This window comes from Muntiacus reevesi, chromosome 2, assembly GCF_963930625.1.
Source record: "Muntiacus reevesi chromosome 2, mMunRee1.1, whole genome shotgun sequence".
Taxonomy (NCBI): domain Eukaryota; kingdom Metazoa; phylum Chordata; class Mammalia; order Artiodactyla; family Cervidae; genus Muntiacus; species Muntiacus reevesi.
Window position 1 is genome coordinate 24,754,638 of NC_089250.1, and position 24,863 is coordinate 24,779,500.

General features: G+C 45.1%; 1 protein-coding gene across 8 annotated transcripts in view; it reads left to right on the forward strand.

The window, feature by feature from the left end:
- The window catches only part of KIAA1217 (KIAA1217 ortholog), a 346,126-nt gene that overhangs the window by 159,635 nt on the left and 161,628 nt on the right, over window positions 1–24,863 (forward strand). For 6 of the 8 annotated variants that reach the window (XM_065921091.1, XM_065921093.1, XM_065921094.1 and 3 more), the window contains exon 3: window positions 19,281–19,479. In XM_065921091.1, coding sequence (XP_065777163.1) covers window positions 19,281–19,479 — 199 coding nt within the window. Of the gene's footprint in view, window positions 1–5,881; window positions 5,963–19,280; window positions 19,480–24,863 lie in introns of all 8 variants that reach the window. The other 2 variants (XM_065921090.1, XM_065921092.1) reach the window with 1 other exon arrangement.

A 24,863-nucleotide genomic window follows, 5' to 3' on the forward strand; every position in this document is an offset into this window, starting at 1 on the left:
AAACAAGCAGTCAGCCCACTGTGGTTTTTGTCAAAGACTGGCCAAAGTGAGTTTGTGTTCATCCAAGGGACCCCGTGAGGATATACTGAGGAGGGTGAAGACTTCGCAAAGCAATCCTTGTGGAGTGTGTCTTGCTCCCTAAGTTTCCGATGTCAGCTGCTTCCTTCCATCGTGCTGGCCACTGCATTACTGTACTTGCTAAGTTTAAGGCGCCCCCTTGTGGTGCAACTGATACCAATCAACATGAGAAAACAAAATGGCAAGATTACAAGTGACAGAAGCAATGCCTTTAAATATAATCTTATTGCTCTTCCCATTTTTAAGACTTTCTAATGAATACAGTATTTTTCCTCCTTTTGTTTTACTCATAACTCATACTCAATGCTAAGTTTTTTTGGAGGTAGGAAGAAATCAGAAAAAGAAGCACAAATAAGTTGATGCTAAATCCCAGGTGACTTTTAAAAATAATTTCTTACTTTTTAATTGCAAAAGTAATATACTTGTAAATTCTAGAACTGTTAGAAAGAACAGATAAAGAATAAAAGAATCATTTATGCTCTCATAACCCACAGGGGGCTTCCCTGGTGGCTCAGCGGGAAAGAATCCGCCTGCAATGCAGGAGATGTGGGTTAGATCTCTGGGCTGGGAACATCCCCTGGAGAAGGAAATGGCAACCCACTCCAGTACTCCTGACTGGAAAATCCCATGGACAGAGGAGCCTGGTGGGCTACAGTCCGTGGGGTTGCAAAAGAGTCAGTCATGACTTAGTGAAAAAACAACAGCACACGTGGATTAGCATTTTGTTTTATATTCATTTTTTTCTCAGCATATAAATTCAAAAGAAAACCACATTTGCCAGTTTTCTAGCATGATGTTTATTCTGTGTTGTTACAGCGTCAGCTACTCATCATCTTTATTAATGCTTGATTTGATTGGTTCCATCGTGTGCTCACCTCACAATATACAAACACAGCACCATGTGGGGCTCTCTTGTGGGTTATTATAGATTTCCTTATAATTAATTGCTCAAAATAGAATGGCTAAACCAAAGCAGTATGCAAAATTTTAAGACATTTCACATTTATTGTTTGGTTATTTGTTTAACTAAGGCATCTTTTTGATAATGCAGTGTATGTTTTTAAAGTTTCAAATTCCTAGCATTTGCATTCTTAGTCTATGCCTGGAATTATGTATCGTGTTTTATGCCTCAGTCTCAGTTAATCCTCATAACAACTGTGCGACATAAATACTATTAATGTCCCCACTCACAGATAAGGAGAGTCAGGCTTAAGGAAATTAAATCACTGTCATGTGACTTCAAAATCAGGAAGAGAGTAGTAGGCTTTCAGAACTATGATAAAAATAGCCCTTCACATCCCTTGAGTCTTGAACTCAGTGGAAACTAATACTGATAATTCTCTGTTTGTAAAATAAAGAACAAAAATGTTTGATAGTAAGAGAGGAGGAAGAGGAAATATGTGTCTGTAAACTTAGAAACATGAATAAAAATCTTAGTTGAGGCTCTCGCAGTTAGATCTTCATGTTGGAACATACGGTGGACAGCTCAGCCATTACTGAGTAATTACGGGCTCTTGTGTGTGTTCACTCGCTCAGTCGTGTCCGACTCTGTGCAACCCCATGGACTGCAGCCCACCAGGCTCCTCTGTCCATGCGATTTCCCAGGCAAGAGTGCTGGAGTGGGTTGCCATTTCCTTTTCTAGGGGATCTTTGCGACCCAGGGATCAAACCCACATCTCCTGCATTGGCAGGCAGATTCTTTACCACTGAACCACCTGGGAAGCCAATATAGACATGTTTTCACTAGATCTTTTCATTTTTTTTCCTGAATGAATTTTCTTTAACCACAGTCAGTCTTCAGTCTTCAGACTAGTTAAATTACTCCCAAGCTGTCAAAGTTGACTAAAGGAAAAGTGGTATCAGAAGAATCTCCAATTTCTGAACAAAACCAGGACTCTTTTTGTGAGTTCAAAAAATCTGGCCCTCTCCAACGTCTTTTGCAGGCTTTCTCTCCTTGTTGCTCACTAGAGACCTACATTGTGCTTTTGCCACCTTTAGCCATACTCTTCTGTTTCCATTATTATATAACTTTATTATAGAAAACTTAGATACGGCAAAACAGAGAAAATAAATATTATTCATCACTTTCTGTTATAAATACGATTTTTTTTTTTAAACAAATGAACTTTATTTATTTGACTCTGCTCGGTCTTCATTGTGATGCTTCTCTGGTTGGTACCTCATAGCTTGTGGGGTCTTAGTTCCCCGACCAGGGATCAAACCCTACATCCCCCGCCTTGCGAGGCAGATTCTTAACCACTGGACCACCGTCCCATAAATACTGTATGTTGTTCATCTTTGGTTCTGTCTGCTGCATGAAAACTGTTGATCCTCTTTTCCTTCCAGCCCCGCTTGGTCTTTCAAAGACATCCCAAGTACTATTCCATATAACAGCGACATCTGTAGTTTCTCTGCCATTTTCGTCCTCGGATAGCCATTAGATTTATTAGGAGTCTTTGAGGTGATTACCTTCTGTTTAATTTGTACAACGTTATTATTTTTGCTGCTCCGGCTGTTTCCCTGTGGTGGTGACCTGTCATTTTTTTTTCCAGTTACATTTCCCCTAATCTTGATGTAAGCTCATTATATTGTTATAGTACTTGATCATCATTGTCATTGTCTGAAGAGACTCACAGACATTCAACTCCTTTCCCACCTAGTCCTTTTATTTACTTATTTTTTTTTTAAGGAACAATTTTCTAGTTTATAGTCAAAATCCATAAATGAGACTTCTGAGTTCTACACACTTGATTTGACAGGAGTATGTGAGTGGCCTAATAAAATGCACTTCTCTTTGTCTGCTTTCTTACTGTCGGGCTCAAAACATTTTCCACGCAGATGGAGCCTGGCGAAAAGTGAAAAAGTTTCCCGTGAGTTTCATTTTGTAATCCTGAGAAAATTTATATCATTGTAGAGACTTGCAGTTCTGTGGCCTCAAGTTCTAGAGCCCTTTCTCTGTGGAAGCCATTGCATTTTCTTTTTTGATTTTTTTTTTTTTTTTTTTGGTGGGGGGTATGTGCCACACAGCATATGGGATCTTAGTTCCCTGACCAGGGAGCGAACACACACCCCCTGTATTGGGAGCATGGAATCTTAACCACTGGACCCCCAGGGAGGTTCTCCATTGCTGAGATGAGCTCCTGCCTCCCCAGGACCCCTGGGTCCTTCCTGCTCTGCTTCTTCCACCTTCTACGTTTCCCTGACCTCAGTCAACAAAGGCAAGTAAGATGCAGCCAGAGTTGGTTTTGCTTTGAGTGTGGAACCTTGTAACCATTTAGGTGTTTCTCTGGCCCCTTCTGCCTTCAGTTTCAGGTGGTTCTCGCCCACGGTGGTGCTTTGGTGATTTCCTTTGTCCCCTCTTGCCCGGGTTCTCTAAGCCTGTTGCCGTGTCTCCCGGCAGAGAGAGGCTGGGGTCTCTGCCCCTCGCCTCCTGGCAGCCTTGTCATCAAGGCACAGGTCTCTTTCACCCTCTCGTTCTGTGGTCTCTCTGCCGGGTGATGTCCCCCCAGGTCCCTCTGCCTTCGGCCTGTTTTATTCCACATCTCCTTGAGATGGAAGCTCTGTGACTTTCTGTACCCTTTCCCCTCTTGTCTGTTCATAGCAACTGTCATCCTGTTTGCATCTTACTCTTTTATTTATCATGTACCTGCAGGGTGTTATTAATTGTGGTCTGCATCAGGGTCTTTCTTTCATAGTTGATGGATCAGACCCCCTCCAGCAACCTTCCCCTTTCATCTCAAAAAGGGCTTTAGGAGGTCGGCTAGCAATTCTTCTAATGGGGTCACTCCCCTTTTCTCCTAAAAGTTCCTTTGAGGTCTTTTCCTTTTTCTTTTTTTTAACCCCTAAGTGCAATCTGGGTAGAATATTTTAGTACGGTTCTTGTCTGGAGACCTGCCTTTTGTGCATTTGGTAATAGCCCTCTGAATTCAAGTGTTCTTTTTCTTGCGGAGATTTGTGTCTGATATGTGTGAGACTAGGCTCTAAATAATACAAAATAATTCAGAGATAAAAGAAGTATACACATAGTACATGTGAAGTCTCTCAGTCGTGTCCGACTTTGCGACCCCGTGGACTGTAGCCTACCAGATTCCTCCGTTCATGTACATATCTATATCTGAATCTGTGGTGATGATATGAATCATAGATATTGTATAATTCAATTATGACGGCTTTTAGGGACTCTGTGTATGCTGATTATCCATATAGATATATCTGTATGTGTGTGCAGTAAGTTATGAAGTGAGCTGCCAAGCCATGACATCTCATTGACTAATTTTTTTCCTTTTTTTTCCTTTTCTTTTGATCTATGGAAAAATATACATGACTTAAAACTTAGCACCTCAGCCATTTTTAAGTGTACAGTTCAGTAACATTAAGTACATTCATGTTGTCACACAGCCAGTCTCCAGAACTCTTCACTTTATTAAATTGAACCTCTGCATGGGACTTCGTTGGTGGTCCACTGATTAAGACTTCACCTTCCAATGCAGGCAGTGCAGGTTCAATCCCCAGTTGGGAAGCTAAGGTCCCGTATGCCTAGTGGCTAAAAAACTAAAACATAAAAACAGAAGCAATATTGTAAGAAATTCAATAAAAACTTCGCAAAATGGTCCACATCAAAAAAAAAAAAAAAATCTTAAAAAACAAAAATAGAAAGGAAGAAAATCCACATGCATTAAAAACATGTAGGTACCCCCTTCCCCAGCCCCTGGAGACCACCATACTACTTTCTATCTGTCTGAATTGACCATGTACCTTAAGTAAGTGAACTCATATGGTTTTTGTCTTTTTGTGACAGGCTTATTTCACTTTGTATTAAGTTCTAAAGTTAATCAGTGTTGTAGCATGTGACAGGATTCCTTTACAAGGCTGAATGTCTTTCAGTATGTATAGACCACATTTTGTTTTTCCAGTCATCTGCTGGTGGACATTTGGGTTGCTTCCATCTCCTGGCTACTGTGAATAATGTCATCATGAACATGGCTGTATAGACATCTCTAAGACTTTGCTTTACATTCTTATTGGCCAATTTTGGATGCAAGAGAGAGTCATTCTTCTTGCATGAAGATGATGAAGTTTTTGTTTAAAAAAAAAAAACAAACATTTTTCCACAATGGTTTTTTAAAAAATTAAGTAGTCCAAAAATTAGTGGATCAATAAGAATTGAAATATTTTAACACCGGGACAGTGAGCGTAGTCAATTGAAGACATCCTCCAAGGTCAGTCAGGTTCAGATGTCAGAATTTGTTCCCTGAACAGTAATTCTGATCTCCTGCTCCTGTAAGTAGATCACCTTGGATCTTCTCATGAAAAAGTCCTGGTCGTCCCGTGTGGCAGAGCATAGGCACAGAGTCCTGGACTCTCTCGTCGAGTAGCCAGGTGGCCAGTGACCAGTGCCAATCAGATGGCAGGTTGGGGCTCACCCGCGGACTGCATTCTAACAGAGGAAGGAATTTCATTCCGACTCTGGTTACTCCCCTGCAGCCTTGAGACACCTTCAAGGACAGCAAGCCAGGGTGACATATTCTCCCCTGACCCAGGGGAGTTTAGAAGGGCCCATGGTGAGATAATTTGGGGGAAAGTCATTGCCAATCAGGGCTGGCTTCCCTGCATCTCTCTGAGTCCTAAGGATGGAACTGCCACCTTCCTGCCTTTCTTCTGGGGGAGAGGGCTTGCCTGTGCTGCATTTTCATTGTGAACAAATAGATGATTCCTTTGGGTAAAGTCTTCTTTCTCTGTTCCTGTTTTCACTCTTTTTCTTTTCTATTTCTCTCTCTCTCCCTCTTTTTCTCCTGATACACAGGCTTTGCAGTGCATGCTGGTCTCTCTTCAGGCAGAACTTGACATTCAAAGGTACTTGATGAAAATTGAATCATCTCAGCGAGTTAGTACTTTACCTTTTCTTCTTGTCGCACCTTGCCCGGTTGCCTTTTCACTCGGCTGTGCGTGTAGTTCTAATCTGTGTCAGCCTGTCCCTTTTCCTGCCCTGGTTTCACCCTTTGGGAGCCAAATGTTTGCAGCATTCCCAAACTTGTGCGTTTTTGTTTTAATTGTGAGAGTGAATATTAAAAGTGAACACTAATAGCATGCTTGCTTCAAAGTATTTCGTGTACTTGCCCACAGATGGAGGTGTAGGGTCAGCAGCAATGCAACAGCAGTTCAGAGATGTGTTCAGCCCCTCTGAAAAGTGAGGCTCTGGCCGCATCAGCTTCCTCGTAGCAGAAAACAGAAACCGTGCCTTCTAACAATCAAGCTTCGGGAGTCTTCCTTCACCTGGCTCCAAAACATCAGTGTGGGATCCAGACCATGTCACTGACATATAGCTTAATAGTAAAAATGGAGACTTCCCTGGTGGCCCAGTGGCTAAGACTCTGCGCTTCCAATGCGATGGGTGCAAGTTCAATCCCTGATGGGGAACTAAGATCCTACATGCTGTGTGGTGCAGCCAATAAATAAAATAACTTAAAAAAAACACCCCACAAAACTGCACTTAAAATAGGGCAGACATATCTCTAGCACCAAGCAGTATTCTAAATATTTTACAAACCTTAAACCTCCCACACCAACCCCATGGGGTAGGTGTCCTATGCGTCCCATTTTATAAATGAGGAAGCTGAGGCACAGAGATGTTAAGTAACTTGCCCAAGGCCACACAGCTAGTAAGTTACAGAGTAGGGACTCCAGAGTCAGTGTCAGTATATTATTTATTTCTCCATGAACCTTAGTGCCCCCTGTTTCCTAATGCATCAGTTTAGAATGTTACAGCTGGAAGGAAGTGGGAGAATTTCCAGCACTTGGAAACCTAGGAAGTTGCTACCTGTGTCAACCGGTCCATTGGCACATGGTCACTCCATCCTTTGGTCCCCCAGACGTGGCCTGTTTCTTTGTTATCTCCCAGATAAGCACTGTTTGGTATTTACCGTGAGGCCCCAGACACACCCGTGCTTAGGAAGAAGCATCCAGCTGTCTGGCTTTTGTGTCTGTGTGACCTCCGTCCATTCGGTCAGGCCTCAGTGACCTCTTCCCCTTCCTTTTCCTAATAATCAGTCTCTTTGCTCTTTTCCAAGGTCAGGAGCTCGAATCAGAAAGTTCCTGCCCAAACAAATAGTCACAGAAGGAAAAGTTGGGCAGCGCATGCTGCAGAGACCCGTGGTCCTACCCTCCCATCTCAATTCCGAGGGAGTGTTTGCCATTAATTTTTTCCACGCGTTTTTAATCGTTCTCATGCGTTTCTGTAATTCATGCAAAATAGAGACATCTTTATGGTTTCCTTGCACACATACTGTGCACCAAACAGAAACCCAGAAAAGGAAGCGGACATAGACGCTCTTCCCTGTAGTTTCACAGGCTGCCATTAGCTTACAGAGTAGGGACCTGACATGGTGATGTGGGCTTTTCTAGTTTGGAGTCCCCCTCACTATTCTTTTTTCCTTAGAGCCTGAAATAAATGATCAATGCTGACTTTTGTTTTTTGATGCAGCAGCAAATAATGGGATATGTGAGAATTTTTTCAAGAGCTTTTAAAAAGAAAATCTGGCCACACCTCATGGCATGTGGGACCTTAGTTTCCTGACTAGGGATCAAACCTGCACCACCTGCATCACTTAACCACTGGTCCCCCAGGGAAGTCCCAAGAGCTTTTTTTTAAAAAACACAAGTTCCAATGACAGTAGGGTTTTTTTGAAGGAGGAGTGCATGAGATTTAAGGTTAGAAATTAAAGATGTTCTTTCTCCTTGATAAAGGAGCGACTCTCAGAGCCTCCGAGGATGTCAAAATCTCTATTTTGAAGTCGATCATCATTTACTGACTTTAGGCAAGGTGATCGCAGTAAGAGGTGGGCTGTATCCTCTCCTCACATAGGACCCCACAAACCATGGAATCTCCTGGTACAGTAGGAAGCCAAGTCATCTCAAACCATCCTAAAGAGAATCGTACTGTATAAGGGCAGCTAAACGTTTTCCATCATTTATAGTTGACAGATTGCTATGAATTTTTTTCAGTGACTCTTCACCACAGTTACATCAAGCTGATACTGTTTCTTTTATAAAAGTGAGAGCTAAAGCTCACAGAACTTCCCTGTGGGGTCGCTCTGCCACTGCACGGCAGGATTGGAGTCTCATTCTGCAAGAACAGCCAGATAACAAGAGGAAAGTCCTCTCATTCTAAATTTTGTTTTCCTTCCCTCTCCAAACCCTGGTATTCTTTCCTGCAGCAGAACTAGAGGGAAATAGAATCTTTGGCCTGGGACTTCCCTGGCGGTCCAGTGGTTAGGACTCCGCTCTTCCAATGCTAGGGGCACAGGTTTGATCCTTGGTTAGGGAACTAAGATCCCACATGCTATGACGTGCGGCCAAAAATTTAAAAAAGAAAATAAAAAAAGAATCTTTGGCCTGAAAAGCTCCTCTTCAGAATTTCCACAAGGTGTGTTTTCATTTGAAAATCATTCCAGGGAAACTGGAGGGCAGTAGGTGGTGGTGATGGGCTGTGTGTGTTTAGAAAGGAGAGTTTGAAAATAACAGCAGCCTCTACTCCCAGGATGTCTGGAGAGGGTCTGGCCACAAGCCCCAAAGCTTGGTGACCTCTGATCCCGCTCCCCAGGCGCTCTTCACTTTGGGGATGGACATCTTCAGACCTCCCAGGGCAGGCTGCTAGCAGGGAAGCTTCTTCAGTTTCACAACAAGGCAGTTAAGCTCTAGGGGCATCACCCAGGGGCCTGGACCCCCATATCCTCTCCAGACTGAAGTCTGGGCTGTGGGGATAATAATGACTTTTGTAAGGATGCCTTCTAAGGTGTATATTTAGCGTACTGTGTGTTATACTCGTATGTTACTTGAATTTGAAAGCCTGCAGGCAGGTGCCTTTCCTTTCATCACTGTAATAACGGCGGTCCTCAGGCGGACACACCTTTTATCCCAAAGCCTTTTAAGTGCATTCCAGGCTCTCTGAATTACAATGGCACCTGCCGCCTTGCCCCAAGCCTCTTCCAAAGAGGATGGTAGGAGCCGGAACCTCAGAAACTGTTGTTTATAATGCACACCGTCTTGTGTCAAAAGTAAAGAGAGAGAGAGAGAGAAAAGCCTGATTGATTTAAGGCAGCTTGCCATAAAGAGACACCTACCTTCAGATGGATAAACTAAAAATCAAAAGGCAAAACTCCTAAGAGGAGGAGACAAATTTACGAATGTAGCTAACTCTGATTAGCTTGAACCTTAAATGTAGCTTCGACTTTAATGACATACATGATATTTTCTATAAATGTGATATACTCCTTAAAAGACAAAGTAATACTACTATTTCATGAGACAAAGTTGTTTTCCTTGTTTTAAATTCTAAAAGAAGCGTTGTTTGCTCATGCCTTCAGAAAAGGGACATCCATCAACATAACAGACGGGGTCAACAGGAAAACAGCACTATTCTTCATCCGGCCTTTTTTTAACATCAACTCCTTCAAGAGGAAGCACACCAGTAAATAATAATTGCAGGAACGTGCTTCTGAAAGGGGTGGGTGGGGGGCTGAGCTAATGAGATCCAGATTTGGAACTTGCTGATGGAAGAACGCTCAAAAGAGATGATGGTGAGCCAGGCCTTATAGCCTTTAAATAGGATTTACCTCTTTCTGGCTTTGAAGGGAAGTCAGAGAGCAGCTGATTCAAGGTATTATTTTAGAAGCGAGTCTGTGCTGTGTTCCAGGTAGGACACGAGGTGGGCAGTCGGCAGGTTGTCAGAAATTCCGGAAGTGGGAGCAGCTGCACCTTGTCTGGGGGTCAGCCTGCTTTGTCCTCTTCTCCAGGCACAGCCAGACCTCTTAAAGGAAAAAATAAAACAATCACATCATCTACACATTATGAGGGGGTTGGAAAGTAGAAAAATATCCAAGAGATAATAGGAAATGGCTAAAATTCCAAATTTACCTGGAGTCAAATTGAAAGAGCCTTAAAATGAAGTTACTATAATGGTATCAGAGCTCTGGAGGGGAGCGTCTGTTTCCTTAAAATGTGAATGCATGATCTGCATGTTCAAAATTGAATGGACGGCTCTGGGCTCTTCTGTTTTAACTGTTGCTTTTTTGGAACTTGGAAGTCTGTGCAATTCTGGATTCCTGCAAAAGTTTGCATGACATGAGAATGGAAATTAGACTCCATTTCTGTGTTTTCCCCATGAATTTGTGTCCTCATTTCAGGGGCCATCTGGGAGGATGAACCTTTTACTTGGAATCTAACCATAGGAGATAACACATGAGAAACCCGAGATGGGTGTGGGTACCTTCAGGTCCCTGAAGATGTGAATCCTTTTGGATTCTAAATGCTTTGTGAGAAAGTCTTCCCTTCCACTGATCCACTCTAAAAATATCATGCTTACCCGGTAATTCTTTGATCTGCAAAAGCAGTATTATCCTCGTTTTGGAGAAATAAAGGAGAAGAAAACACATTACTCACAATATGCTAAGTTTCTTCCTACTGAGTGACTAACACTTTCATTTTCAGGGCTTCCCTGGTGGCTCAGACTTTAAAGAATCTGCCTGCCATGCAGGAGACCCAGGTTGCATCCCTGGGTCAGGAAGATCCCCTGGAGAAAGGAATGACAACCCACTCCAGTAGTCTTGCCTGGAGAATCCCATGGACAGAGGATCATGATGGGCTACAGTCCATGAAGTCTCAAAAGAGTCGGACACATCTGAAGCAACTTGGCACACATGCATTACTCATAATACTACTGTGTAAAAGAAATCAAGGCTAATATTTGGGTGTATTGCTTCCATTTCTTTTTTCTTTCTATTTATTTGGCTTCAGGTCTTAGATGCAGCATATAGGATCTTGATCTTTCCTTTCCACAACAATCTTTAGTTGTGGTATGTGAACTCCTATTAGGTGCAGCATGTTGGATCTAGTTCCCTGACCAGGGATTGAACCCAGGCCCTCTGCATTGGGAGTTTGGAGTCCTAGCCACTGGACCACCAGGGAAGTCCTTTGCTTTCATTTCTTAAATTATGGAAAAACAATTCTTTAAAACACCTTGATCATGACTGCATCATATTCCATAGAGTGGCTCCATTGTGATTTGTTAACCAGCCTTCTAAATCGTTTCTAGATTGATTGATTCTACTAAAGATGTACTACGTACAGATTTTCTCCCTGACCATCTAGTATAGGAAGTATCAAATTTTTAAATTTTTGTAAATCAGATTAATCTGACTTGATTTCAGCAGTTATTAAGAAATGTATTCTCATCACTTGGGGTCATAAAGAAAGTCTAAGGATCGAGTCTAGTCTGATAGAACTGGATAAAGTTTCTGGCATCTCTGGGACTCAGCAGGTAGTCTCCTGGGGGTCTGTTTGCAGGTCGATTCTTGGGACTGTCTGCCGAGCTAAACCAAGGCACACACTTTCTGCCACTCTGAGCATACCACACACCCCTCCTCCACCGGGAGCTACTCCCTGTAAATGAAATCCAGATCTCCATAATTTGAAGAACATTATCACCACCACCAGCACCACTAACACTGGCATCCTCTTCTTGGCCCTGGAAAGTCACTTACCTGCCTCTTCCTGACCAATTAGCAGCCTTCCTCCTCTCCTATTGGGGGAAGAGTGGGCAACCCCAGACTCATCCTCCAAATGCCTTTACCTTCTGAGTTCAGTCTAGAGAGGAGCTTTTCGGGGTGGCCTTTGTAGCTCTAAAGCACCGTTCACAGCCCTTCCCCCTGGAAAGACCTGGGACACAAAGGTTTGGCAGTCTCCCCAGGAAGTTGGGGATGGGGGTAGACGTCCCAGCATTTTTTGTTTCTAGCTGACAGCTACGAGGACAAGCTGTGCTGTGTGCTTAGTCGCTCAGTCATTTCCGACTCTGCGACCCCATGGATTGCAGCCCTTTGGGCTCCTCTGTCCATGGGGATTCTCCAGGCAAGAATACTGGAGTGGGTAGCCTATCCCTCCTTCAGGGGATCTTCCCAACCCAGGAATCAAACCAGGGTCTCCTGCATTGCAGGCAGATTCTTTACCAGCTGAGTTACCAGGGAAGATAAATTGGTAATATCTCAGAAGAGTCGTTTGATGCACAAATACTGAGAGAGAGAGAGTGTTTGTGTCATGTGATGCTTCTCTGTTTTAAATTTTTAAAAACTCACTTTTTAAGACGCATTTCTTTTTGGCTGCGCTGGTTGCTGTGTGCAGGCTTTCTCTGGTTGCATCGAGGCGGGGCTACTCTCTGGTTGCGGTGTGCGGTCTTTCCATTGCAGTGGCTTCTCCCGTTGCATGGGCTCTGCGCTCATGGGCTTCAGTCATGGCAGCACGTAGGCTCAGCAGTTGTGGTTCACAGGTTCTAAAACAGGCTCAGGAGTTATGATGCCCAGGCTTAGTTGTCCCAAGGCATATGGGATCTTCCCAGACCTGCGATAGAACCCATTTCTCCTGCATTGGCAGGTGAATTCTTAACCACTGGACCACCAAGGCAGTCCCTGTGTCTGCACGGAGATGTCCTTGTCAAGTGTTTTTTGGCATCTGCAGAAGGCTTTGCTTGGCGAGAGCAGTTTGGTCAAGGGATCCTGCCTGGCTCACTCGGCTCGCCTGTGGCCGGCTCTCAACGGGGAGGCAAGGGGTGGTGACTACTTAGCCTCACAGCCTTTTCATCTTTCTCATCTGATAATGAAGTAATACCCACAGTGAAGGGAAAATGGGGAAACAAAAGACACAGTTGTACTTTGCTTGACTGCTGAATCGTCTGATTTTACTCCAGACCAAACATCTTTCTGTTTTCACAGGTGAAAATCATGAAAAATATCTGGGTACCCTTTTGGTAGAAAGAGGGAGGAAGGGCTTGAAATATTACCCTTGAAGAAACAGGGTATAAATTGAGTTTATCAAGGATAATTCATCAAAAATAAATCCTAGAGAAAAATGTATTCCCTTTGTCCAAGCTGGGGAAGGGAAATACTGATTTTTCAGGGCTAAACTTAAATCTGTCCTTATGAGGATTTCAGATATGCACAGATGAAAGTTGGTATTAGAATGGGAGGCGTGTGGGCATACATGTCCTGCTTGTTATAAGGCCCAGAAGTTCCTGGTTACTCCGGAAGTGACAGATGTCCACAGATTCACTCCCATGAAGCATCCAAATACACACTAAACAATCATGTGTACTTGTAGTACCAGTGGGGTCCTTTCATGCGTGCACCCAAGTTTTCTATTAAAAAACAAAAGCTGATTTCTTCTCCTCTAAGTCGTTAGCTCCAAGCCCATCCAAACTAAACAACTATATAATTGTTATAAAACTAAGTATAGCTCTCTCTTAATACACTTCTCACATCAGTCTGTTATGTTCTAGAACCAGGGATGTCTTCAGTGTGTTGCCCAGATTGGCCGTCAGCATAAGAAAGAAGACGTTTGCTCGGGTCTCATTTTTCTGGCCATCAGCCACAGAAGCTGTGAGAAGTGGTAAAGAGCCATGGGGAGACCGGAGCCCGCTGCTCCAAAAGCGCCCACCCCAGGCTGTAAGTCTTGGGATGCACCTGAGAACGGCAGGTCTTCTGCAGCTGCAGCTGGCAACCTGGGTGGGTTTATGTAAGGATGGAAGCCTGTGTGCCGTATTGGAGCTCTTGGTCTTCACTTCCTCAGACCCAAACCCAGCAGAAGCCTTAGACTTCAGAAACCAGAGGGGCAGAGGAGGGAGCAAAAAAACAAACAAACAAAAAAAAAAAAAACTGCACTGTGGCTCTAGAAAGGACTCTGTGAGGAAATTTTGAAGTTTAAACCTTCCATGGGGCAATTTGTCAATTCTTCTGACATTAGTGGAGCTGGAAGGAGGGGTGGTAAAGAAACCTAAAGTTCAGGGAATCATTCAGTATTTGTGAATTTCAAATATCTTGCTCCTTGCATCTTTCATAAGAGTGCATGACACCTAGAAAATTCTCTTTGGTTGACATCACATTTTTGACTGGAATTTTGAGTTGAAATCATCACACTTGGGCAGTGCATGGGGGATTTTCCATCTTAGTTGCAGCATGCAAACTCTTGGTTGTGGCAGGTGGGATCTAGTTCCCTGACCAAGGAGTGAACCTGGGCCCCCTGCATTGGGAGCACAGAGTCTTAGCCACTGGGCCACCCTGGAAAGCCTTTTTTGAAAAAGGAAAGACTAGAATGGATGAGTGGGGTTCAGGTGGCCTTGTTATGTGGGCTGCCCCTTCCTGCATGACCCCAAATGACTCCCACTTTGGGGTAGTTTGGGGTCGCCTGATGGTTTAGGGAAATCTCTAGAAGAGGGAGGTGAGTTGGTGTCACGTGTGTCCATGAAGTGCTGAGTGAAATCTAGCCTTCCAGACCCTCAAGTCCTGCCCAGATTGCTCAGAAAGCATTTCCACCATCCTCTGCCTTCTGAAGCTTCCCAGTTAGGGCCAGCTTTCTTCAGAGACTCAGGGCAGGGGTCCCCAACGCCATGCTGTAGACAATGTGTGTCTGAGAAAAGGCTTCTCCTGAGCCAAAACAAGGACAATAACGCCCAACAGAAAGACTGTGTTCTTAACCAATCTGAGCTGTGTGCCTTCCCACCCATTTTTTGGACATTAAAATGTCTTTCCAAGATGACCAGTGCAAGTTCCATGCATGAAGCAGGGCACTCACAGCCGGCTGTGGGGCTACCAAGAAGGGTGGGGTGGGGAGGGAGGCGGGAGGGGGTTCAGGACTGGGGACATGTGCATCTGTGGCTGGCTCATGTCCATGTACGGCACAAAACACCATAATATTGTTAAGTTATTATCCTCCAATTAAAATAAATAGGTTAATTAAAAAAAAAAACCTTCCTTTCTCTTGGCCATAACGCCATCATACAGAGAGAAAGCATGAGTGCGTGACTTCACCCTGATCTAGCTCTTCCTCACCTCTGTGCTTCCTCCTCTCTGGACCCATTTAATATCGGTAGTTACCCCCTAAATCTCACTCTGCCCTGCACTAACACAGTGATGCACCTCTTAGAACTTCTTGTCCAGCTGTTACATGTATTTTATTCTTGGCCCCCAAATGTCCCTTATATGCGTTATGAGCTCAACAACCACATACAGCCCTTTTAACTCTGGAGCCTCGCACTGCGCTGAGTACCAAGTCCCTGTTTCAAATGCTTTTTGACTTTTTTTTGTTTTAATATGTCAGATCACAGAGTGCCTGACACCAGTGTCAGCAATTTTCATTGTCTTTTTTCTGCCCTAAATGATGTCTCAGCAGCGAGCTGGCATCCACAGGGAGAGCGCAGTGTGAGGAGATTGCTAATATGCGGTGATAGTTTGCAATGAGAAAGTGAATAACATAAAAACGAGAGCAGGCGTTTCTATTTGGAACTGAATGGCGGTGGATAGGAAGTTTCAAAAAAAAGATTGAGCCCTCATATCTTTATTTTTATACGTACGCCCGCCAAGATGACCCTGAACAAGAAATCGAAATTTTATTTTGATTTTCTTCAAGGATTATTGCCTTTTGCAATGGAAAATGACAACTCATCAAATGCATCATGTCTGCTGTAGGCTGCAAAGATGACCAGAGAGCAGAAGCTGTCATTGTGTTCATGCTGCTTCAAGTAATATTATTACTTGTCCATTTTGCTAAACCGAATGTATTTTCTTTCTTTTTTTTTTTTTCTTATCGAAGTCAGGGATGAGGACATTTTGGCTTGATATTCCACTGAGCATAGTAACCAGGTAGCTACTTCGTTGAAGATGATATGAATTTATATAACTCTTGGTGAGCTGGGCAATGATTTAGGGTTGATTTTTTTTTTCAAGTCTAATAATACTCTTAAAGAGTGGCAAAGCCAGATCCGGGTCTTTGTAACAGAAGCAGATATTATGAAAAATAAACTACTTTGGGACCTTCCGTGGAAAAATTAACCCCAAGCAAATAGATAGGTCATCTGTCTTTCTGGTCATGATGTGTTGTGTTAGTCACTCAGTCATGTGCAATTCTTTGTGACCCATGGCCTGTAGCCTCACAGGCTCCTCTGTCCATGGAATTCTCCAGGCAAGAATATTGGAGTAGGTGGTCATTTCCTTCTCCAGGGGATCTATGATATAGGTTGGTCATCGGAGCTGAGAGTTTCCTGTGGAACACGCAGGCTGGCCACCTCCATGAAGGGGGTACCAGGGGCTTTGTGATGACCTTATTCCTGTTTTCCTCTGTGGAAATGTCCTGAGAGTTGTAGCAAGGTGTGGCTGTCTAGATAATACAGTAGTGCTCCTACCAAGATGGGTCTCCTGATACGTTTAGCAAAAGGGAAAGGAGGTGATGATGCCATCCTCAAAGGGCTTCCCTAGAGTGCCAGGCACACTTGGGCATCCCTGAAAGAGTTCTGTGCCCTTGAGGCAGGAACGACTCTGTGTGATTCTTAGTGTGCATGTTTAGTCATGCCCGAGTCTTTGTGACCTCATGGACTGTAGCCCACCAGGCTCCTCTGTCCACGGAATTTTTCAGGTAAGAATATCGGAGCAGGTTGCCTTTTCCTGTTCCAGAGAATCTTCCTGACATAGGGATCGAACCCATGTCTCTTGTGTCTCCTACATTGGCAGGCAGATCCTTTACCAACTGTGCCACCTGGGAAGCCCTTGCTCCAAAAATTATTAAGGGTTTCAAGACAGCCACAGCAGAGAATGAAACAAAACCCAGAACCCTTTTAAACATTTGAGTCAATTATTCACCCAGAAAGTTGGTCCTGCCTTGAGAAGTAAGTGCTTTGGTGTTTTGAACTTCAAAGCACAGTAGTATCCTTAGGAAAATTTAGAGGAAATTAAGGGATGCAAACAACCCCCCCCCCAAAACAAACAAACAAAAAACCTAGCTCCTGGGGGCTGCCTATATCCCACCACCACCAGCACCTTTGGCAATTTAGTACGAGAAGACTCACTGCCTGATTAATTCAGATCCATTTGCCATCTAGAAGGTGCCTGGAATCATGCAATGAAAGCAGGGGTGGGCTTTGGGAGTGGGGAAAGCTGGGATCAGGCATTCATTCAATGAACACCTATCCATAAGGAATGTTACAAAAGATAAGGAAGGACACTACATAATGATCAAGGAATCAATCCAAAAGGAAGACATAACAATTGTAAATATTTATGCACCCAACATAGGAACACCTGAAGCCCCTGGTGGCCCAGATGGTAAAGAGTCTGCCTGCAATGTGGGAGACATGGGTTTGATCCCTGGGTCAGGAAGATCCCCTGAAGAGGGAGATGGCAACCCACTCCAGTATTCTTGCCTGGAAAATCCCATGAATGGAGGAGCCTGGGAGGCTACCATTGATGGGGTCACAAAGAATTGGACACAACTAAGCAACTTGCACATTCATTCAGCATAAGCCCCCCCAGTTTCCCTGACTCCCTTTCTCTGACCTTCTACATGTACAATCCCCAGCCTCCACACAACAGCCCAAATGATCTTATGAAAAATGTATCTGATCCTGACCCCTCCCCCTTCTCCCGGCACTCTGGTAGCTTAGAGTCAGAGTGAGAATTCTCCCCTTGACCCCAGGGCTTTGTGGGACCTGGGGTGTGCTGGTCTCCAGTGCTTACCACTTCTTTCTTTCTGCCTTGGAGACTTTGCACACGCTGCCTTCGTCTCTTCATCCCCCCACCCCCCCGCCCCCGGTGTATCCCCTCCTCCCAACTTCCGTCATCCTTGAGATCACCGTTACTTTTCCAGTTCTCCACTTACGTACACCCCCTCCCCAGTCTGGATCCACACCGCCAGTGCCTCTGTGTCTGTCCCCTGTAAGCACCGTGAGGGCAGGATCCATGTCTGTTTTGTCTGTTGTTCTGTTCACAGCACCAACTGTGTACTAGCATGTACCTGGCATGTACCTGAAATATACTAGGCACTTGATAGGTGTTCGTTGAAAGGCTGAATGGACATACCAAACAGTTCATGGTGTAAGCTTAAGTATACGCCATCTTGTGTTGTTATCCTTCACTAATTTCACCAACTAGTTTGAAAATCTTTGACATTAGGCAACATGATATCTGTCTGTCTCAGTTGCTCACAGTGCTCAGTATATGTTCAAGAAATGTTATTGACCAACATAAATTATGAATGTTTTATACATTCATTACAGCATAGATAACCAAGCGAGAAATTCAATTATATATTATGTGTGTCTGGGTTATTATAGGTACTTTCTGCTGATTGTTGAGGTTAAGTGATAAACAAAACCAGACATAGTCTAAATTATGGAATTTCTGCCTCAAAAGAAAAGAAATCAAGTGTGATAGAAATATCTCTCTCACATTTGTATTTTATTGATTTTTGGAAACAGCCTAGATAGAGGAGTTTAGAGGACTGGTTGTGTTCAATTTACTCTGGTGTGAGGGCATCTTCTGTGTGAGGTTATAAAAACATGCACAGTCCCATCTGCTGTGATTATAACCACCACTAGTATTTGTCTGGCAAAAGGAACTGACTTACCATCATTCTTTGTATTTATTTATTGGCTGCGCTGGGTCTTCGTTGCTGCAAGCAGGCTTTCTCTAGTTGCGACAAGTGGCGGCTACTCTTCACTGTAGCGCAGGCTTCTCATTGCAATGGCTTCTCTTGTTGCGGCGCACGCAACTCAGTAGTTGGGGCACACAGACGTAGTTGCTCCATGGCATGTGGATCTTCCTCAATCAGGAATCGAACCCGAGTCCCCTGCATTGGTAGCCAGATTCTTAACCACTGGGCCACCAGGGAAGTCCCTGCTATCATCCTCTCCTGTAGTGTAAGGAGAAAGTGTTAGTCACTCAGTCGTGTCACAACTCTCTGCAGCCCGCCAGGCTCCTCCATCCATGGGATTTTCCAGGCAAGAGTACTGCAGTGGGTTGCCATTTCCTTCTCCAGGGAATCGAACCTGGGTCTCCTGCATTGCAGGCAGACTCTTTACTATCTGAGCCACCAGGGAAGCCTATAATGTAGCTTGTCCTCAGCTCCTTGCTTGAAACGGCATTTGCGATGTTGATGTCCAGTGATGAAAACCTTAATGGAATACTCACTCAGGGACAACTTTTTTTCCAATAACTTGCACAACTGAAATTCTGACCCACTGGGTCTTTATTTCTATATCCAGTCCTTCTAATGGACTGTTTTTCGTTGCCATGTTGTTTTTCCAGCTCAGCAAATCTTGATGGTATAGAAAATATCTTCAGCATAAGTAGTAACAGTCTGTTTTCCCACTTTCTTTCAAATGCCTTTTGCAGACAAGAAGCCCCAAACTCTCTCACAGTCCTCAGCCTCCCAACTTGGGCGACCCAGTGGAGCATCTGTCAGAGGCGTCCGCTGATTCTTTGGAAGCCATGTCTGAGGGAGAAACTCCCAGTCCTTTCTCCAGAGGCAGCCGGACTCGGGCGAGCCTTCCGGTGGTGAGGTCCACCAACCAGACGAAAGAAAGATCTCTGGGTAAGCTTCAAAAGGCAGCTTCTGATTTTTATTACTGCATGTGTGTGCGTGTATACTTCTGAACACAGACCCCTACATCGGAATGTTAATTTGGTCTTGACTTGTAAAACCTCAAGTACTCAGAAACTCCGACAACTTGACATGAAGCCTTGAGGATTTACCTGCTGAAGAAGCATCTAGTCCAGGCGGTCTCTGGGGCTGGGCATATGCAGAACTGGCTGGGGTTGGCCACTCAAACAAGAGGCTGACTGTGCTTGTCTGTGTCCTGGTAGGGAATAGCAAGGGCCACTTTGCCAAATGAGCCTCATTTCCTAGGAACCTCCTCCCCAGTTTCAGAATTGTGGACGGATGGGGTATGAGCCCCACTCCACTGTCTGACAGTCCAGGGGAGGACGTGATTGGCTCCAGGAGGAAGAGGTGCAGTGTGACCAGCACCCCCATGACTGGTCATGAAAGCCAGAAACACAGGGCTGTTGGCCGTGCCACCACATGAAAGGGTGAAGGGGCTTAGCAAGAGTCTGCATAGCCTTTTCTTTCAACAGGCTTTTAAGAGACGCAGGATTCTGTCCTGCTTTTACCTGTGCTTATGCTCCGCTGCTTCAGTTGCGTAGAATTCTTTGAGACCCTATGGGCCATCATAGCCCCCCAGGCTCCTCTGTCCATGGGACTGTCCAGGCAAGAATACTGGTGTGGATTGCCATGCCCTCCTCCAGGGCATCTTCCTGACACAGGGATCGAAACCCACATCGCTTATATCTCCTGCATTGGCAGGTGGGTTCTTTACCACCTGGGAAGCCCCTGCCCTCACTTAGCATCTGCTTTTTCATATTGGATATTCACTTTCTATCTCGCTTTGCTTCTTTCTTCGTTTTTCTTCCTGGCCCTTTAACAAAAGGCACAGATCCTGAAGATTTAGACATTTTTGCAAATCATGTTGGTATTTCATAAGGTTAACCTGCCTTCTTAAGATTCTGATTCAGTAACTGTGTTTGCAGACATTTGGGGTCAGGAGAAAGAGGGGACAGGAATGGGATCAACCCACAGAAGGCTTCAGGGTAGGCCTCTGCAGAAGACAGCTGAATTCTGCCTCTTAAAACTGAGCAGACGCCTTGCTTGAAGAACAGAGAAGGATGTTGGGAGGTATCCTGATTTTGTTTCCTCGGTCACAGATGGTAACCAGAGCAAATTGGGTTCAGACATTGTCCTAGGTCTTTTTTTTTTTTTTCAAAGCTGCGCTGAGTCTTTGATGTCATGCAGGGGGCTGTTCTCTAGTTGCAGTGTGTGGGCTTCTCATTGGGGTGGCTTCTCTTGTTGTGGGGCATAAGCTTTAGAGTGCAGGGGCGCATGGACTCAGCAGTTGTGGTGCACAGGTTTAGCTGCCCCGAGACATGTAGGATCTTAGTTCCCGGGCCAGGGATCCAACCGATGTCCCCTGCATTGCAAGGTGAATTTTTAACCACTGGAGCACTAGGGAAGCCCTGTCGCAGGTCTTTTAAAGAGAAAAGCAAAACAAATGAAAAAATACCCCATTTTTACTTGCATTAGTGGTATTAATTTTTAACCTTCAGTTTTGTATACTTCACGTTTGGTTAATAATCCAGGGTCCTCATTTTACTAGTGAAAGATGAAAGCCATGGAAAATCTCCTTTTTGTTTTCTGAGGAACATAGTTAATTAAATGGCAGAAGCAGGAAGACCCTCTAGTTCCTATTAACGCCACTTACCAATGAAGGCGCGGGGTTTGCAAGGGTGCAGTGTCCCCAGGGAGCACACGGGGCCCTGGCAGTGGCAGTAGGAGCCAGGCTGGGGCTTTCCATCTGGAGTACAGGGCTTAGTGTTCTCCTAACCCCACTCCTGCTTGAGGCAGGAGCCCAGGAACCAGCCAAGGAGTGGAATTTCTCCTTTGTGCTTTGCAGGAAATGAATGGGGTTCACTTCTCTGTAAAGATAGGTTGTGCTTTGCAAAACAGAATGAAAGAGAAGAACAAATACTTCTGCGCCTTCCCCCTTACCTGGGGAACAGCACGCCTGTGGGATGGATAATGGAGCCTTTGTCTTACAGGCAGGAATTTCCCCTACAGCCAAGTGCACTTGGCAATGCAGGTATCCGTAGATACTGGCTGCCCTAGAAAGCCAACCTCTGGGCTTCGGGGCTGAAGGAGTTAGGACAGGCAACCTTGCCTTAGGAATTGCTGAGCGTGGCTGGTATTTTCTCATGGGCCGGCTGAACTTATGCAAAACGCTGTTTTACTCTAAGCATGCCTTGCTGTGAAGTTCTGGCAAGTCCCAGCAGATTCACAAATGCAAAGGAGGTGCTTATTCTTCCTGCTCCAGGAGGAACTTTGGGGCCAGTGATTTCCCCAACTCCTGGATGGAAAGAGAAACGCAAGGAGAGGAGAGGAGTGAGAAGTTTGCCCCTTCGAGAGGAGCCCTGGGGCCAGAAAATGAGGCTGGCCCGGGCCAGTGCGCCTGGCGCTGCCCTTGACCACCTCTCTGTGGCCGACCTGGGAATGTCCTCTGGCCCCACCTGGCCTTCCGGACATAATCTGATTGAGCCAGGATGGGAAATAAACAGGAAAGTGAGTCAAGGAGAATCTATATACAATCTCTCTGCCAGAGGCCTTGCTGGCCTCCTGTTCGAAAAAGTCCCTGTGTGCCTGACTGTATTTAACACCCAGATATGGGAACAGAAGGCTCCCCAGAGAGCAGAACTGGGAGCAGTGGGGTCCCCCAGCATTTCAGTGGTGAAGGCCATTTAGGACCCCAGACCACAGAGGCTGCAGACGAAACCAAGCTGTGATCTGCAGACCCACTCTGGGAGCCACCTGCAAGCCCCAGGTTTCCTTTGGGGTCAGTGCAAGGTCATTTTGTCTTAATCCACGGAACTTTAGGACCTTCCCACCCAAGTACTGTTCATCTTGTGTTTAAATTTGTCATGGTTGGTTCTTCATGGATTATTGTGTTAATTTTGATTTATCTTGATTACTGAGTTTTGGAGGGGGGCCCGTAAATTGTGAGTGCCTCCCTCGCCTCACCCCAATATCTGCCTATGTGTCACCCCAAGGATATCGCGTATCATCCAGGCGACCTCCAGCCACAGGGTCCGGAAGAGGCGGGGGCGGGAGAGCCCGGCGCCCAGGCTTCGCTTCTGCACATGCGCAGTGTGTCACTGGCGCCCTTCCCCAGTCCTGGGCAGGGTCTGGACCAATTCTCCCACGGCTCCCGCTCCCTGGAGGGGATGCGACCTTGCTTTCACTTCAGGCAACCTGTGCCTGGAGATAAACCTGCTGGCTTAATCATTTTTTCACTTGAATAGTCCTACCTTTCTACTGCTTTGGCGTGTTTAGGATATGGGAGGAGCGCGGGCTTGGTGCATTGCGCAGAGGCTTTTAGAAGATGTGCCAGAGAGAGATGGGACAGCTCTGAGGCGCTGATTAGGACAGAGAAGGGAGGCATTGCTGGTGCCCGTGTAATAGTCTCTCTCCAGCGCTGCCCTGCATGCAAGGTGGGAGCTTCTCATTCCAGGATTTCAGGTGGGGCCAAGTGACAGCAAAACGCAGAAATCTTGTCTGATGCTGGGAGCCAACTAGTCACTCACAGAGATTTACAAAGCTGAAAAGTAAAGAAAGAAATTCGCTCAGCCGCTCTGATTTATAACATGACCAAGTTCCAAAGATCTGTCACCTCTAAATCTTTACTTCTACAGAGTAGTGGGTTCCCCTGCACACTCCACACATGCAGAGACCAAATGAAATTCTTCTCAGTGGAATTTATGCCATTTCTGCTTCCCTCTCTCTTCGGTGAAAAGAGAGATGGTTCGGGGAAAGGAAATCTCCAAAAGAAAGTAAAAACCATTTTGCCATAGAGTTAAGTTTTAGAAATCATTTCCGTGTAAAATTGTCCCGCGGTTATTAGGTCTGGGTCTTAATGTTGAACTCGTTTCCTTTTAGTCATTTCTGTCTTATAAATGTCTGTCTGGAACGCATCCGTGGGCAGGGGCTGGGGTCTGGCTGCTCCACGGTCGGCCGTGAGGGAAAGAAGAGCCACAAGTTGTTCCCACCCTTATGTGTACCCTCAGGAATTTGAAAATAAAACTCATATAAAAACACAGAGCAGCAACTTCCTCCTCGCTGCAGCCAGATGCCTTGGGTGACCGTATCCTGAACGGTTAGCCTTGGAAAAGATACCTTCCTTACCAGCCCAGCAGCCAGAGGTGCTGCCATTTCTGTAGCAGATTCCTCTTAAACACTCAACCTCAATAAACAAGAATGATTTTTAAAGGCTCTGGAGGATTTGAGACTCTTCGAGGGAGAACTTGCTCAATGCATGTGACTCGTTGAGTATCTTTGGGGCTGTTCTCTTATTTTGAGGTGGTGACAGTGATGGGTACCATATACAGGTGGGGGTATTTGAGGAACAGAAAGTTCACCGCTGCCAGAACCTCCCCACCTGTGCAGAAGAGTGAGTAGGAGGTTAGAGAAAAAGATGGAGGAAACGTCCATGTGTAAAGTGGAAAACCAAGAAGGTTTATGGGCAAAGACTGTGAGCCTCGTATTGTTTTAGCATGAAGAGCTAGCCTCTGGAGAGTTAAAAAAAAAAAAAGAAATGAATTTCAGACACATGGAAAGAACAATATTGCTGTACAGAGTAAAGAAAACACTTAAGGGATTTAGGTGTCAGTAGTGGTTGACATGTAATATTATAAAAACTAAAATTTACAGAAGAGAGTTTGGTTGTAGGTCAGTAGCTTGGGAGCACGTTCCTGACCTTTATAGGATGCCATCAAAGAAAAGGTGAAAGGGTCATATCTAGCTTGGGAACTCAGTGAGCGGGATAGGAGGATACAGCGACTGGCCACTGTGGTCCACTCCAGTCTCCTTCTAGCATTCCTTCTTTTACTTTGGAGGCTGGAAAGCAGAATCATTCTGGAGTAGCAGATACGCTGGGTTCCAGAAGTAGGGACCAAGACATTTGTGGATGCTTTGGGTTTTCTTCAGCATCATTTGCTGAGCGGTCTCAGGGCATAGCCACTCATTTGATAGAGTTGCAATCTGGGCATCTATTTTTCTTCTGCTGAGGGCACAAGCCTGGTGTGACTTTGCAGTGGGACCAGCAGCTTCTGGACTTCCAAAGCGGAGTCACAGTGGTCCAGGACCACTGGAAGCTTTCCCCTTGTCAAATGAGTTGTGCAGGCTCCCAGTTCTACAGTTAACATTCAACCCAGTGACTCCACAAGCCAGTTAATAAATCCGTCTTTTGCTTAAACCAGCTGGAGTCAGTTCAGTTCTCTGCGCTGAACCCTCACTGATACAAGGGATCTGATTGGCTGTGCTTGTAGCAGTTATAGTGCCACCTCTTCCACATGTTCGAGAAAAGATGGCAGGTT